Below are 15,371 nucleotides of genomic sequence, written 5' to 3'. Positions count from 1 at the left end.
CCCTTGGACGGGGAACCTGGCAAGCCGTAGTCCATGGGGTTGCAGAAGAGTTGGACATCATTTAGCAACTAAACAACAACAAATACTCCATTGTATATACGTACCACATCTTTATCCATTTATCTGTTGATGGATGTGTAAGTTGCTTCCATGTCCTGGCTGTTGTAAATAGTGCTGCATTGAACATAGGGGTGCATGTATGTTTTCTAATTATGGTTTTCTCTGGATATATGCACAGGCGCGGGATTGCTGGATCATGTGGTAGTTCTATTTTTAGTTTTTAAAGGAGCCTCCATACTGTTCTCCATAGTGGCTGCAATTTACATTCCTATTAAATGTGTAGATGGTGGTGGTGGTTTAGTCACTAAGTCGTGTCCAAATCTTTGCGACCCTGTGGACTGTAGCTTGCCAGGCTCCTCTGTCCATGGGATTTCTCAGGCAAGAAACTGGAGTGAGTTGCCATTGCCTTCTGCAAGGGGTCTTCCCACCCTAGAGGCTGAGCCCGCCTCTCCTGCCTGTCAGGCAGATCCTTCACCACCGAGCCACCTGGGAAGCCCCAGCGGTGTAGGAGGGCTCCCTTTTCTTTGCACCCTCTCCAGCACGTATTGTTTGTAGGCTTTTTGATGATGACCATTTTGACTGGAGTGAGGTGATACTTCATTGTAGTTTTGATTTGCATTTCTCTTAATTAGTTATGTTGAGCATTTTTTCATGTGCTTTTTAGCCATCTGTAGTCTTCTTTGTAGAAATGCCTATTTAGATCTTCTACCCATTTTTTTTTAATTGGGTTGTTTTTTATATTGAGATGTTTGTATATTTGAAGATTTAATTCCTTGTCAATCACATCTTTTTTTTAGAATTATAAATTGTTAAATACTTAAAATTTTTTTTTTAGCTTTATTGAAATGTAATTGAAAAGATTCCTACCACCAACTTTACTTATCCATCATCTTACAAATTTAATTTTGTTGAAAATCCCTAAAATCTACTCTCATCAAATTTCATTTATTCAGTACAGTATAATCAGCTATGTTATGCCTTAGATCCTCAGGTCTCATTGATCTTATGACTATAAATTTGTTCCCTTGTATTTCCTTTCCTCCCGCACTGCTGGCAACCACCATTCTTCTCTGTTCCTATGGGTTTGCCTTTCTTGTTTATTTTAAAGACTCCACATATAAGGATAACATGCAGTGTTGTCTTTAAGGTGAAATATGTAAACTTTCAGGAACATGGGTTACTTTTAAGCATACAGCTTAAGATTTTAAATTTACAAATAAGGAACTAGCTTGTTTTAGTACAGCATAATTTTTGAGATAAAATATTTCCCTTTCTCTAGAAAACCTGAGCCAAATGGGAATTGGACAGAAAGTTTTACCAAGGAAGAACTCATGTCTTACTAAGACTAAAGACATAAATAAGTTTTTGTTACACATATTATCATTGTGATAGTCATTGTATAATTAACACTAGAATTCAGTGAATAGATTTCTTAGGAATCATTAGTTTAAGTGCAGCATTACTGTTTATTTTCAGAAACAATAGCTTTATTTTATGGCTTTGTCCCCTCTCTTCCCTCCCCCATCAGAGGACAGGAGGAACTGAGTTGCTAGTACTGTTTCAGTTAACGTTCACGACCTTGTGAATGTGTGCAGGCGGGGGGATGTGTGGTAGTGAAAAATCGTCTAAGGCTAATACCGTAGCTGTAGAAAGACATATTTGGGATATGTGAAAATGCAAGCATGAAAAGTAGTTTCTTTTGGTCTAGCGTGCTCGGCGGGTGAGAGCTGCCTTGCTCCTCCTGGCCGAGGCCCCGTCCAGAGTTAGAGCAGTTGCAAGCTAGAGCAGGCTCCCTCGGCGGTATGAGCCCAGCCGCGGGCGCGGCTCCCCTCTGCCCGGGGTGGGCAGCGTGAGCCCGGCCGTGGGCGCGGCTCCCCTCTGCCTGGGGTGGGCAGAGTGAGCCCAGCCGTGATGCGGCTCCCCTCTGCCCGGGGTGGGCTGCATGAGTCCGGCTGTGGGCGCCGCTCCCCTCTGCCCAGGGTGGGCAGCGTGAGCCCAGCCGTGACGCGGCTCCTCTGTGCCCGGGGTGGGCGGTGTGAGCCCTCCCATGACGTGGCTCCTCTGTGCCTGGGGTGGGCGGTGTGAGCCCTAGCCTTCAGGCTCAGGCCGTCTGCCTCTGTAGCTGGAGGAAACAGGGTGGGTTGTTAAAGCCACACCTAATTCTTTTTATGGAATGCTGTTTTTGGACCAAAGTTATGTTCCTTTTATTGAGTCCTCTAAAATAATTGGATACACAGAATCATCTTCTGTCCAAACTACATGTGAAGACTAATCCAGACATGGTTTCAAAATGATGTCTTTAAAACCCGGGGAGGGAGGGGTGAATTCAAGCACATGTTTTATGCACAGGCTGTACGTAGTCTCCTAATTTGGTGGGTTCTGAACCCCATCTTCTTGCAGTCCCGATTTTCCGAGTGTGGTACGAATTCTGGTCAGTTTGCCTTATGTGAGTATGCGCTGGGCTGGATTCCCCTCAGCTCTCCATCTGGCTGTGGGCTCTTCCCCGAGGGGCTGGAAGCCCTCAGCTGACCCAAGAGTCCACGTGTATTTCAGGTTGAGGGGAGTCATTCCAGTGTCCCCAGAGGAGACATGTGGAACCCACTCCTCACCTGTCCTGTCTGTAATATACACGTCCCCACAGCATCTAGACCCAGGCACCGTGGTTTGGCTTGGCTCCAGATCCAAAGAACCTTTGGCTGGGTCCTGCGGCCTCCAGAAGTGCACGCTGACTGTCAGCCTTGTCCTCCTTTACCTTGGAGTGGTCGTGCCAGCTCGTGGAGCCCCTCAAGCAAACAGCAGTGGGAACGCTTACTAGCCAGGCTGCTTGGTGCGGCTATGCTTAGCCTGCATCCACACGGAGGCCGGCATTCATCAGAAGAAACATCTGTGCCTGGAGCAGGAGGCTGCTGTAGTGTGAGACGCAGTCGTGGCCTCCCCAGCACTTTGGGTGTTCTCATACGTGTGTACCTTCCTTGGGGAATAGACCTCAGGGTTTGGGGCAGGTTCTCAGATTTGAACAGAAACTAAGATGGAAGATCTAGTGGATTAGATTAGATTCATAAAAATATCATGATGTTGCTTTTGAAAAACAAAACTTTTTTTTCCCCCAAAAACAACAAAATCGGTCATGTGGGACCATCTTGCAATCTGCTGTAGCTGTAGAAATGTTCTTTATTCTAAGGGATGCCCATTCCTTTGAAGCAGAAACAGAAACTAACAGAAACTAGGATGGAAGATCACTCAGGGAGGTGGTTGCTCTGTTATCTAGCAGTGTGAACAGTAGACGCCAGCATCGTGCAGAGCGCGCCTTGTGGTCCCCAGGCTCAGCTGCGAGGCCGCTCCTGTCCCCAGGCCCCAGGGAGAGCGTGGGACGGTGGCGTGATAGTCCAGGGCCTGTGGGAGCCGTGAGGCCCGCGCTCTCAGCCCTGCCTTCTGCTGCTGCGTTGGTGCTGCAGGTGTATTTTATTCAAGCCCACTGTTACCTTTGAATCCCATCATGTCTGATTTCTTACACAGTTCAGATCTTTTGCAAAGATATATGTTTTTTTTTCCTATCTTAAAATTCTTGCTTAATTTGTTAATAATAGATTGAAAATACTGTGCTCTTTAGGTTAGCTGTGAGCATGGATAGTAGTTTATTGGAAGGTTTTTTAGCGAAGACATTAAATGTTTGATTTTTTTAAAAATTCAAGCCAAATCATAGATATGATTTAACTTCTGTTTGCTGCTTACCTTATTTTATAATTTGAGAAGACGTATCCAGTTTTTACTAGCCTTCATAGATTTCTTTGAAACTCTTCATATCTAAGTCAATTCCTTATATACAAATGTGATTATTTAATGACCGTATAGATGATTAAAATGAGGTATCAGTTGTGGCTGTGTAATACTGTGTGCGTGTGCAAGATATAGGAGATTAAGTGAAAATTTTTGTTTTGTGTTAAATGTCCACATGTTTATTTGTATTTATTTGTACTTACCCCTGTCCATAGCAAGACTTCCCTGGTGGCTCAGACACTAAAGCGTCTGCCTACAATGTGGGAGACCTAGATTCGAGCCCTGGGTCGGGAAGATCTCCTGGAGAAGGAAATGGCAACCCACTCCAGTACTCTTGCCTGGAAAATCCCATGGACAGAGGAGCCTGGTAGGCTCCAGTACATAGGGTCGCTAAGAGTCGGACACGACTGAGTCACTTCACTTCACTTCACTTTTGTCCGTAGCAGAATGCAAAGTGTCAGGGAGAGTGTAGGTGGTTGCACATTTGCTGTTCCTCATTTCTGGGTAGTCTGGAAACATTCTAATGTTGTGGTTAAAATGGATTAGATTAGGTTTATAAAAATATCAAAATGTTGCTTTAGAAAAACAATACATTTTTTCCCCCAGAGATGACAAAATCAGTCATTACGGAAATGTCTTGCAATCTGCTATAGCTATAGAAATTTCTTTATTCTAAGGGATACCCATTCCTTTGAAGCAGTAATTGCTGCAGGAGATGCCCACACATCTCCCAGGAATCCTGGTCGTCGGGCAGCACCACGGCCTATTGTTGAAGCCACTGTGGTCAGGATGTGATGGGAAAGTTCTGCATCAGAGGTTCTGTCTACTTTCGTTTACATTTTCAGGTTCAAAACAGGACAGGTCAGCCCCTTATCCTGCTTGTTGGTCAGCCTGGGCTCGGGAGTGATTCTCTTCAGTGTCACCATTTAACTTCCGCGGTTGTTTAGTTTCTAATTTCACAGCTTCATTTGGATGCCAAGGAATGGGTGAGCTCTGGTTTGTGATGTGGAATTCGACAGCCTGTTTTGGTATCTGTCTCAGGGAACGTCCTCTGCACCAGCAGCTGCCACTCTGTCTGCAGTGACATCTGGGGATCTGGATCTGTTCACTGAGCAAGCTGCAAAGTCAGAAGAGGTGGCCAAGAAGCAGCTCTCCAAAGACTCCATCTTGTCTCTGTATGGCGCCGGGGCCATCCAGCAGCAGGCTGCTCCTGGTAATTCATCGGAAGCCTGCCTTCAGTGCGGCCGTTGCGGTTTTAGAACGTCAATGATGTTTCTTCCCTGTTTGTCCTGTGTAATGAGTGCTTCTGTTGTTGCAGTTTGCACAACTACAAAACTGACATGAAAGAAGCATTAGGAAATAGAAAGCGTATACAGGATGCACAAAACTTGATTCATTTGGGATTAACAGCTTGGTGTCATACTACTTAATATTGTTTCACAAGCCTTACAGGAAATGGATTATCTTTGAAGAATTATTTAAGCTTGATTTGCATGAAGCTTATAACTACACTGTGGTATTTTTTCTTTAAGTTAAGCAGTAAGTCTGAGATAACACATGAAATCAAAAGAACTCTGAGATTTTTTAAAAATATAATTATAAAGAAATACTAGCATGGTAAGATTTACTGTTTGCAGTTTTAATCTGTCATTTCCTCTGAAATAACAGGCTGCATTTCACATGTGAACTGAAATTATATGACATCCCAGCTGCTTCCATTAAAACCAGACGCTGTCAGCTCTGACTGTTTATCTGGTCGTGAGAGATGAGCGTGCAGAGCAGCAGCAGCCCCTGCTGTGTCGTCTGGCCTTCACAGGGGGCATGTTATATGGCTGCTGCACAAGATTCATCCACTCTAATTTGCTCAGGCTTGTAGCTGATTTGTCTGCTTTCTGGAAGTAACCGCCCCTGAGGGTGTGGGTGTGAGCTGGCCTGAGCTGTAGGAGCAGCCAGACCGGAATTAAAGTTTTTGCCATGGGCAGTTTAGAGGTGGTCATCCTTTGTCTGTGCTCTTTGAGGGCAGCATTGTGCAATATCTCTGTTGTCTCATGCGTTTTCTTTGCTTGGTTCTTCTGCTGCAGGTGTGTTTATGGGACCCACGAATCTACCGTTTACCTCACAAGCACCGGCTGTGTTTCCAGGCTTCCCGTCCATGGGCGTGCCTGTGCCCGCGGCGCCCGGCCTGGTGGGCAGCTCACTGGGGCCGAGCGCAGGCATGATGGTGGGCGTGCCGGTGCCCAACGGCTTCATGGGCAGCGCACAGACTGCTGTGATGCCGCTGGCGCAGGGCGTGGTCGGGCCCCCAGGGGTGGTCGCTCACTTGGGCGCAGCCCAGGGGAAATTTGGCCTGCAGCCAGCTCCGCAGAGCCCGTGGAACCTGCCCCAGGTAGGCACCTACCCCCCAGCCTCTCCAGAGTCAGACCAGGTCTGTCTGCTCAACGGGTTTGTTTGTTTTTAACTTGTAACAATCTGGCAGAAAGAATTGAGTAGGGAGAATGTTATAAAAGGTCAAAACTGTCTCATCAGATAGACAAATGAGCTGCCATTGCTCCTGTATTTAGAACATTCTGTAGAGAATGTTGCGTAGTTTTTCATTTCCAATTGCAGCACAGCTGTAACTGTTGAGTGTCCATATTTGTTTGTGTAACAGCTAGACGTTATCTTGGGCATTTTTTGAAATTAGCGTGCCGAACCTTAACCCAGCTCCCTGAGAGGGCGTTTATGTCAACAACTTAGACCAATTTATTTTCACTAATAATTTCAAGGGTTCTTGGTAACTTTCACAAATTAGGAAAAAAAAAAAAACCCAGTCTTGCATTCTCACAGCACTATTTCTGAGAGATCTAGGCTGTTCTACATGGCTACTGCACATGGATGTATAAAGAATCTTTTTGTTTAAATGTGTTTCTAGAGTTGTATTTCTTATATTATAATCACATTTATGTTTAAAAAGAATACCCACTAGTTCAGGAATTCCCGTAAGATACGAGCACATCCTTACTTGTGTCCTACACCTCATGTTCCGAGATGCCATTTCTGCCTGTTAGTTAAGAGCCGGAGATGGCATTTTAGTGTTTCCTCTTTCAAATCCATTCTGACTTCTCTCTGGCTCCATAGACAGAGACCTCAGATGTAGGTTCACCTCCCACCCTTCTTTGTATGCTTCCTGTTTGATGTTCCTCTGGTATTTGGCTGCCCTTGATTTCTGTTCTCTGCAGCATTCAGAGAATAGGACTGTATATAGTGATTTTTAATTAACATTAGCAAAATCACTGTATAGCCCATGAATATTCCAAGTAATTTTTACTATCACTGTTTAAAGGAGTGTTTATATGACATTGATCTCTGCTGTCTGGGCATTTCAAAAATTGTAAGTACCAAATGTCAGTAGGAGCCTTTGTGTGGCCAGAATGCTGGTGCAGACCCTGCTCAGGTTAGAGTGGCCGCTGAACCCGGGTGGTGGGCCGGGGCTTCCCTGCCTTATTTCCGGGCGTGCCGAAGGGGCGCTCTGCTCCAGCGCTCCCTGGCGGCATCTGCGGGCCATGGCAGGGGGGTTAAAACATCGTTTAGCACCTGGGAAGAAGTGACCTGCCCCTCCACGATACTTCATCGGTGACGTGGTTAATATTACTGTCCTTGAGGAACTGTAGACAAATGAACTTTATTTATTAATACAGTTCAACCCTGAGCACAGGTTTTGAATCCACTGTACTTTGTGGTAAATCTCCTTGCCTTTCCTTCACTCCGCATCCATCTTAGAAGTGAGAAGGGGAAGGCTCAGGAGGCTTGAGCTGCCCTGGTGGTCCTAGTGGTAAAGAATCCACCTGCCAGTGCAGGAGACAGCAGTTCAGTTCCTGGGATGGGAAGATCCCTAGGAGGAGGGCATGGCAAGCCACTCCAGTATTCCTGCCTGGAGAATCCTATGGAGAGAGGACTCTGGTGGGCCACCGTCCATGGGGCTGCAAAGAGTCAGACACGACTCAGCGCAGGAGGCTTATTATGTACACATATGACTCCAGTCTGGAAGAAAAGTACATGTAATCCTGCACCTTTTGTCATATAATGTAAATTAATTTTAGATATTTATGTAGCAAAAGAAAAATATGTTTTATGACTTTTTAATATTTAGAAAGTATATTGAGGTATTTAAGACTTGAGTAACAGGAGAACAGTTGCCATCATCTACAATTCATAATTTTGGAGTATTTTACTTTTAAACATTCCCTTAATCTTTAGTAGTTAAAGCACTCTCTTCTAGTGTAGTTGAAAGTTGGAGTAGTGTATTCAGATACGAATTCAAAGATTGCCTTGGTACTTTTTTCACTTGTGGTTCATCTTTGGGGGACAAGAAATTGAGTCCAGAAAGTGAATAAATATAAACTGATTTGAGATTACTTGATGGGCAGGGCTAACATGTGGAAGGAAATGGAGGCCAAGAGAAAGCATTGTGTGGTCGTCCGTTTTTACCCCAGGGCTCGGGTTGCTTTTCACATGGGTGAAAAGTACTTAGAACGGTTATTACACTTCCGAGTCTGACTGTGTCAGCTTCAGGTAAAGGCTACCTCTGGGAAAACAGGCTGGCCGTGAACAGTGTGCAGCAGCAGCTGAAGAAACAAGGACTGAAGTGAAGGCTTTTCTGTGTTCGCAGGTGAACCAGCAGATGGCTGGCCTGAGCCTGGGTGGCGCGGCCTCAGCGGCGGGCTTCGGGCAGCCGCCCAGCACCTCGGCGGGGGCTGCGGGCTGGTCCGGGGGTTCGTCGGGGCAGACGCTCAGCACGCAGCTGTGGAAGTGAGCCCCCGCCGGCATTCCTGCTCAGACACGCCTGGTTCCCCTGTCCATTCATGTACATACATGTTTTTTTCTTTTCCCCCATTTGTTCATATTAAGAGTTACCTGATTGACCGTGTTGGTCTGTACTGATTGAATTTGCTGTGGTGAAAAGCAGGTTGAGAAACCGTTCCATGTCGAGGGCAGCTTTGCTTACAATTCCCAGAATTTCGCAGACACAGTCTCTGGGAAGCTGCTCAGTCAACGTGCATAATCAGTTTCCCTCTCGATGAAATTATAGCTCTCATGTTTGCATATAAGGGAAGTAGTTATCATGTTAGTAATACCTCTAACAGTATGAGCCCCACCCCCAGATTAGCCAGTAATCCTGTAGGAAGGTACTGTATGATCAAATGTTTAATCATATAAATAGAATGAATGTCAGTGTATCACCGAGCACTGTTTTCTAGTGTATCCAGACTCTTTTATGTCACATTCACCTCACTGTGCTGTTGTTATGATGTGCTTAACAGGGAACGTGGTTAGTGAAAGGAAGATAAACCTGGATGTTATGACACGACTTAGTTTAACACATGTTTGAAGAAGTCAGATTTTCCTGCCTTCCTTGGAATTGGGGTCTTTTCCTATGTATACACAGTGCTAGCAAGAGGCCTTTCTCCGCACTGGATCCAAACAGGGTAACTGAACAAGCCACTCGTCCTTGAGGTGTGTCCAGGTTTATGACAGTGATTGTGTTTACATTTTATGGTGCCTAGTACTGACAGATGTCATATCCCTGTATTAAACAGATGAATCCATAGACCTTTTTTTGTGGGTTTTATTTCCTGTGACGTATACTGCCACCAGCCTGACAAAAATTACTTCACGTTGCAAAGTCACAAATTGGGAACATATTGTTGACAAAATACTTGTCATCTGTTTCAAAAACCTGTTCAGTTCTAACCAATTATAAGGCCAAACAGGGGGAATACAAGTCAGATTCTCAGAGTGGTACCCTGCGTGCCCTCAGCTGTACTGTACAGAGACTGTCCAGGTCATAGGGGAACATGCAGAACAAATGGAGGCAGGAGCTGAGTCTGCGCCCGCCCCCCCCCCCCACACCCGAGGCGCAGGGCAGCCCTGTCACACCTCAATTGTCACGGTGTCCAAGTGGTACTTGGGCTCATTGGCGAGGTTCACCTTCTCCGTCCGAGTGTGCCACACGAGGACCTGGGGAGGAGACCTGGTGGGTAGGCATGCTCAGGCAGGCACACAGCAAGGGCAGGGGCAGGGGAAGGTGGCACAAGTGAAGGGAGTACCTTGGTGCAGTTATTTGCTTTGGGTTCCAGTTCTTCAACGGTCGTGATCTGCCTCAAAAAGTCAGATTCCTGCATCCCCGGCTGGGACCCACGGCGCTTGAATACAGCTTTGGGGTTGGACAAGATGACCTGAAGGCTTACAGCAAATCCTTTGTAAGAAAAGTTAAAAAAAAGTTTAAGATACAGGTGTACTTAAAGAAAATATATACATACATATAGATAGATAGATAGATAGATAGATAGATAGATTCTGGTCACGTCAGAAGTTGTTTTTTCAGTACCTATTTTGAGCCAAGTCTTGGTTCACAGAGTTGAACCAGAGCGTTACCTGCGTGACAGTCTCAGAAGGACAGTCTGCCATTGCACCAGAGTCTGCTGCCCCGATCAGGGTCTGTGCCAGGGTTGGGGAGGGCCAACTGTAAAGTATGAAGTCTGCTCTGTTGATAAGATAGAGGGTGCAGTTCATGGAGGTCGTCATACCTCCACTTTGACCCTGTGGGAATGACTGAGGCCTGAACGCAGCTGAAAACCACACAGACTGCCCGTCCCTCGGGGAGTCCCTACCCTACGTGACCTCTGACACCTCCCTGTGTCCCTGCCGAAGCCAGCACTGCTCTGATGGCCCTTGCGGTCAGAAGACTGAGCAATACAATCAAGTCAGTTAGCTGGGAAATGAATACTCTTTAATAGTCATTTGCTGTAAGTTTTCAGTTTGAATCTGAAGGGGGTTGGGGTGTAAGTCAGTTCAGGAGATATCAGGCCATTTGATAAATTTGGTTTCTGTATTTCATTTTTCAGGGAAACAAAGTAGTGTCAATTTCCTTAAATGGTTTGGCCTTAATGAAAAGTCATTACTATCTAATCTGTAGTTTAACAAACTCAGTATTAAAGGCTCAGCCGTTAAGTGTGCCACAAGGCATGTCTGCAAGCAGCCGTCACAGACATCGTGATTGTTAGATGTCTGACGCCCGACCTCTGCTCCTCATGCCTAAGCTGACTGTAAAGCCAGGCACCTTCTACAGTTCGGAGGACCAATCTCCAGGAACGTTTTCTTAGCAAGTTTTTGCCCTTCCTTACACGAACTGGATTGATTTGTGCTGCTTTTTTGCAAGAGGATAGTTAGCCAAGTATGAGATGACTGCAGTCAGCTGTGGGGGAGCTGTGGGAACACCCAGCGGCATCCTCTTAACCTCTGCAGGTGCCGGCCTGGCCTGACCCGTGCTCGCAGCCCCGCTGCCTTTTAGAGAGACACCACTGTGCCACCTACAGACTCAGGCGGGTACAGAGGGCCTGAGTGGGGCAGAACAAGGAGATGATTGCAAATTACAGTCATCCCAGGACCAGCCCGGTGTATCCACCAGTCCCGCAGGGACAGCGTGTCCTGGCAGAACGCGGAGTCAGCAGCCTCCATTTCCTGTGGGTCCCTGTGGCTGAGAACTGGCCCAGCCACTGAGCCTTTCTTGATTCTGAAATTCCCCCCATTTTCCTCATCCACGAGAGGTGTGACACCCTCTCCCCTGATGTCTGATGTGAAATTAGGGAACAGAAGGACCCCACTAACTGCACAGCTCCGTTCAAAGGACCCTAAAGCACGTAACTGTAAATTCCATTGTAAATATTATTAATATGATGAGAGGAGGTGGCATAGGCCACCTGCATTTCACCCCACTTTGCTAACAAGTCTGAAGCCTTCCTCAGATGTAGCTCCAACAGCCACGGGTCCCCAAGAGCCAAAGGTTCAAATTAACACAATAGAGTGACTTCTACTCAGTCAACTCAAGAGTAAGAGTTAAAAGGTTTCTGGATTTCTAAATGTGTTTTCAATAAGCTTCATCCTCTTTTCCTAATTCAACATCTGCCCTTCTCAAGCAGACTGAAGGTCCTGCTGTATTTCTCACATGGCTTCAAGGTACTGATTTTATTTCCTCATTCTCATTAAAAAAAAAACAAGAACAGGATCCCAGTTGTACTGCAGTCACTGTGAAAGTTATATGATGCCACTTTGATCTGTTCCCCTTCATTTTCCCTTACTAACACATTCATCATCGTGACCACTGGAGGATTCAGTGTTTTCTCGATTTCCTTAGCTCGGGAATATCCTGCAGGCTCTTAACAGCAGTTATGAGGCAGAGTCCACCGCTCAGGCAGAGGTGATGGCCAGTGGGAAGCTACACGCTGCTTTGCTGCAAGGCCCTGTCCTGGCCCCACTGGAGTGTGGGGTGTGGGTTGGGGGACAGTTCACACCCCTCCCCGCTTTGCCAGGCCTTGCTCGGTGAGGTCTCCAAAGGAGGTGATCACAGTAGCACCAGGAACCGCTCAGTGATCAGGCCAAGCCCTGGGCATCGTCTCAACCTGCTGTGAACCTGAGTGAGGACCCACTCTCTGAAAGTTGAGCAAGCATCCTAAACATTGCTTCCAACAGTTTTTTTCATTTCCAAGTATTTATGCCTTAAGTATGTACCCTTCCTTTTTGTCAGTGAAATTGAAATGTTAGTTTAAAAATGTTTTTCAGAAGATTTTGAGACTCGAGGAACCTTACAAAAATCATGGGAGTAGGACTCTCTGTTCTGGTCAGTTGGGTAAAAAATGAAGTGCAAATGAACGCTGGTTGTTCCCTTTCACAGAGCAGGATCTCCTGGCTTCCACAGATGGAATAGGGCAGGGGGTCTAGTCCCTCCCAGTTAGAAGCTCGGGCTGGCCCAGCGTGTGTTCACCACCTACAGACATACGGCTAAAGCCACAAGGGCTGGGTTTTCTCTGTTGCCATACAAACCAGACAAAACATTTGAAAAAGTAGTTTCCAGACATTGGAAAAGAGGTGCACAGGACAGATCTCCAAGAAGAGAGACAATTGTGAGCTCCAGATTCCTGCTAGAAGCGTGTTTCAAGGCTACACGCCGGGGAGGAAAACACACACAGCTCTGCTGCCTCTGAGCCGAGGAACAGAACTGAGAACTCGGGGAGGGCAAGACACCTGGAAGTCATGGGGCCTCACCCTGGGGAGCTGGAGCGTGGCTGTCTGCAGAGCGCTTGCCCCCAGTCCCACTGGGTCTGCTCAGCAGATGCTGCTGAGACTCCCCGAGGCCAGGCCGGGAAACACTGGAAAGACGTGGGTCAGTCCCTGGAGGCCTCTCGGCGCTGGACCGGCCACATGCCCCACGGCCAGGGTGCAGCGGGCGAGAGCAGGGCACCCGGGAGAGTGCTCGCACGGCCGCTGGTCCACCGTGAGGCCAAACGAGTGCTAAAGGAAGCCTGGGCTGGTTTTGCCTACATACCTCAAGGTAAGCCTGGAAAAGAGGAATCTAAGTAACTTAATTGTATCCCAGAAAAAAAGCTAATAGTAAATTATATAACCTACAAACATAATTATATACACACCCATGTGTGTATAGTTACATATGGGTGTGTATTTTTTGTTTTTTTGTGTGTGAAGTTGCTCGGTTGTGTCTGACTCTTTGTGGTCACGTGGGCTGTAGCCTACCAGGCTCCTCCGTCCATGGAATTTTCCAGGCGAGAATACTGGAGTGAGGTGTCATTTCCTGATCCAGGGGATCTTCCTGACCCAGGGATTGAACCCAAGTCTCCGGCATTGCAGGCAGATGCTTTACCGCCTGAGCCACCAGGGAAGCCCATGTGTGTGTATATATGTATGTAAAATATTTATATATACATTTATTTTACATTCATGTGTGTATGTATGTAAAATAAGTGTATATATAAATACAATCTATTATAAATAACTGAACACATTTTTTTTTTCTAGTACCTAGCAACCAACTTGTAAATGCCTCAGATACAAAAATAACCAGATGAGCAAAGAAGCAGGAAATTATAATCCCATACTCAGTCAGCAGAAATGGCACAGACGATAGAAGTATAGAACAAGGATATTAAAACATAAAAACAGTTAAGATGTTCAAAAAGGTAGGGGAAAGGTTAAACATGCTAAGTAGAATAAAGTGAGCTCACTCTGATGAAATACAGTGTCTGAGATGAAAAATACACTAGGTGAGATTAATATAAGACACTGCAGAATAAAAGATTAATAAATAATAGAAACCTGCCAAAGGAAACACAAAAGGAAAAACACCAACACACACACACACACGAGTCATGGAAATAGAATGAAAGGTGGGAGCAGGGGATAGAAAAAAATATATTTGAAGAAATAGCAACTGAAATGTTTCTAAATTTGAAAAAGGAAAGAATATTTAAGACTTAACACTGTCAACCAACTTGGCCTTAAATTTGTCACTTAGTAAATTCTGCCTAGTCTGTCAGTCCTGTCTGACTGCGATCCCAGGGGATCTTCCCAACCCAGGGATCAAACCCAGGTCTCCCGCATTGCAGGTGGATTTTTTGCCAGCTGAGCCACCAGGGAAACCCAAGAATACTGAAGTGGGCAGCCTATCCCTTCTCCAGGGGAACTTCCCCACCCAGGAATCAAACCAACGTCTCCTTCATTGCAGGTGGATTCTTTACCAGCTGAGCCACCAGGGACCCTGCCCAACACAGCAGAATACACTTTCTTTTCAAGTGCACATGGGATATTATTAAAATAGGCCTTAGTCTGGGCCATAAGTCAAGTCTTAATTTAAAAGAATGCAAATTGCCCAAAATATTTCTCTAAGCACAGTGAAATTAAAATAGAAATCAATAATATACAGATATCTGGAAAATCTCCCAAATATCTGGAAACTAAACCACATAATTCTAAATACAAATCAAAGAGAAAAATGAATGAAAAGGTAAACTGAAAACAAAAACATCAAAATTTGTGAGAAGCATCTAAAGCAGTACGTAGATGAAAAATTATTTTTAAAAGCACTAGAGACTTCCCTGGTGGTCTAGTGGCTAAGAATCTGCCTTGCAACTCCGAGGATGCAGGTTCAGTCCTTGGTAGGGGAACTAAGATCCCACATGCCGAGAAGCACCTAAGCCCATGCACCACAACTAAAGAAGCGTGCACGTCGACAAAGGACCCTGCATGATGCAACAAAGATTTCACAAGCCAAGATGAAGATTTTGCATGCCACAGCTACGACTTGAGCCGCCAAATAAGTAGTTTTTTTAAAGCAGTAAATGTATAAAATCTTTTGTTGAGGTAACATTGGTTTATGATGTTATATTACCATAAGATCCAGCAATCCCACTGCTGAGCATATACCTGGAGAAAACTATAATCTGAGAATATATATGCCTCCACCCACCCCAGTGTTTGTGTTCATGCTTAGTTGCTCAGTTCTGTCCGACTCTGCGACCCCAGTGTTCAGAGCAGCACTATTTATAATAGCCAAGGCATGGAAGCAACCTAAATGTCCACCAACAGAGGAATGGATAAAGACGATGTGGTACATACATACAATGGCGTATTAGTCGTAAAGAGGAGATAATGCCTTTTGCTGCAACATGGATGGACCTAGAGATTATCAGACTAAGTGAATCAAG

General features: G+C 45.6%; 2 protein-coding genes across 6 annotated transcripts in view; one reads left to right on the top strand and one right to left on the bottom strand.

Moving 5' to 3' along the window:
• Positions 1 to 9,424, top strand: part of SMAP1 (small ArfGAP 1) — a 188,141-nt gene extending 178,717 nt beyond the window's left edge. For all 5 annotated transcript variants that reach the window (XM_025294939.3, XM_025294937.3, XM_025294938.3 and 2 more), the window contains 3 exons: positions 4,879 to 5,050; positions 5,919 to 6,223; positions 8,486 to 9,424. In XM_025294939.3, coding sequence (XP_025150724.3) covers positions 4,879 to 5,050; positions 5,919 to 6,223; positions 8,486 to 8,629 — 621 coding nt within the window. In that variant the 3' untranslated portion in view covers positions 8,630 to 9,424. The remainder of the gene's footprint in view (positions 1 to 4,878; positions 5,051 to 5,918; positions 6,224 to 8,485) is intronic.
• A 270-nt stretch (positions 9,425 to 9,694) lies between these two features.
• B3GAT2 (beta-1,3-glucuronyltransferase 2) overlaps positions 9,695 to 15,371 on the bottom strand; it is a 91,642-nt gene continuing 85,965 nt past the window's right edge. Inside the window, exons 3-4 of the mRNA XM_006051062.4 lie at positions 9,924 to 10,072; positions 9,695 to 9,834 (exon numbers count right to left, since the gene is read on the bottom strand). Coding sequence (XP_006051124.1) covers positions 9,748 to 9,834; positions 9,924 to 10,072 — 236 coding nt within the window. The 3' untranslated portion in view covers positions 9,695 to 9,747. The remainder of the gene's footprint in view (positions 9,835 to 9,923; positions 10,073 to 15,371) is intronic.

Source organism: Bubalus bubalis, chromosome 10 (assembly GCF_019923935.1).
Source record: "Bubalus bubalis isolate 160015118507 breed Murrah chromosome 10, NDDB_SH_1, whole genome shotgun sequence".
NCBI lineage: Eukaryota > Metazoa > Chordata > Mammalia > Artiodactyla > Bovidae > Bubalus > Bubalus bubalis.
This window is presented reverse-complemented; position numbering and strand designations above follow the sequence as displayed.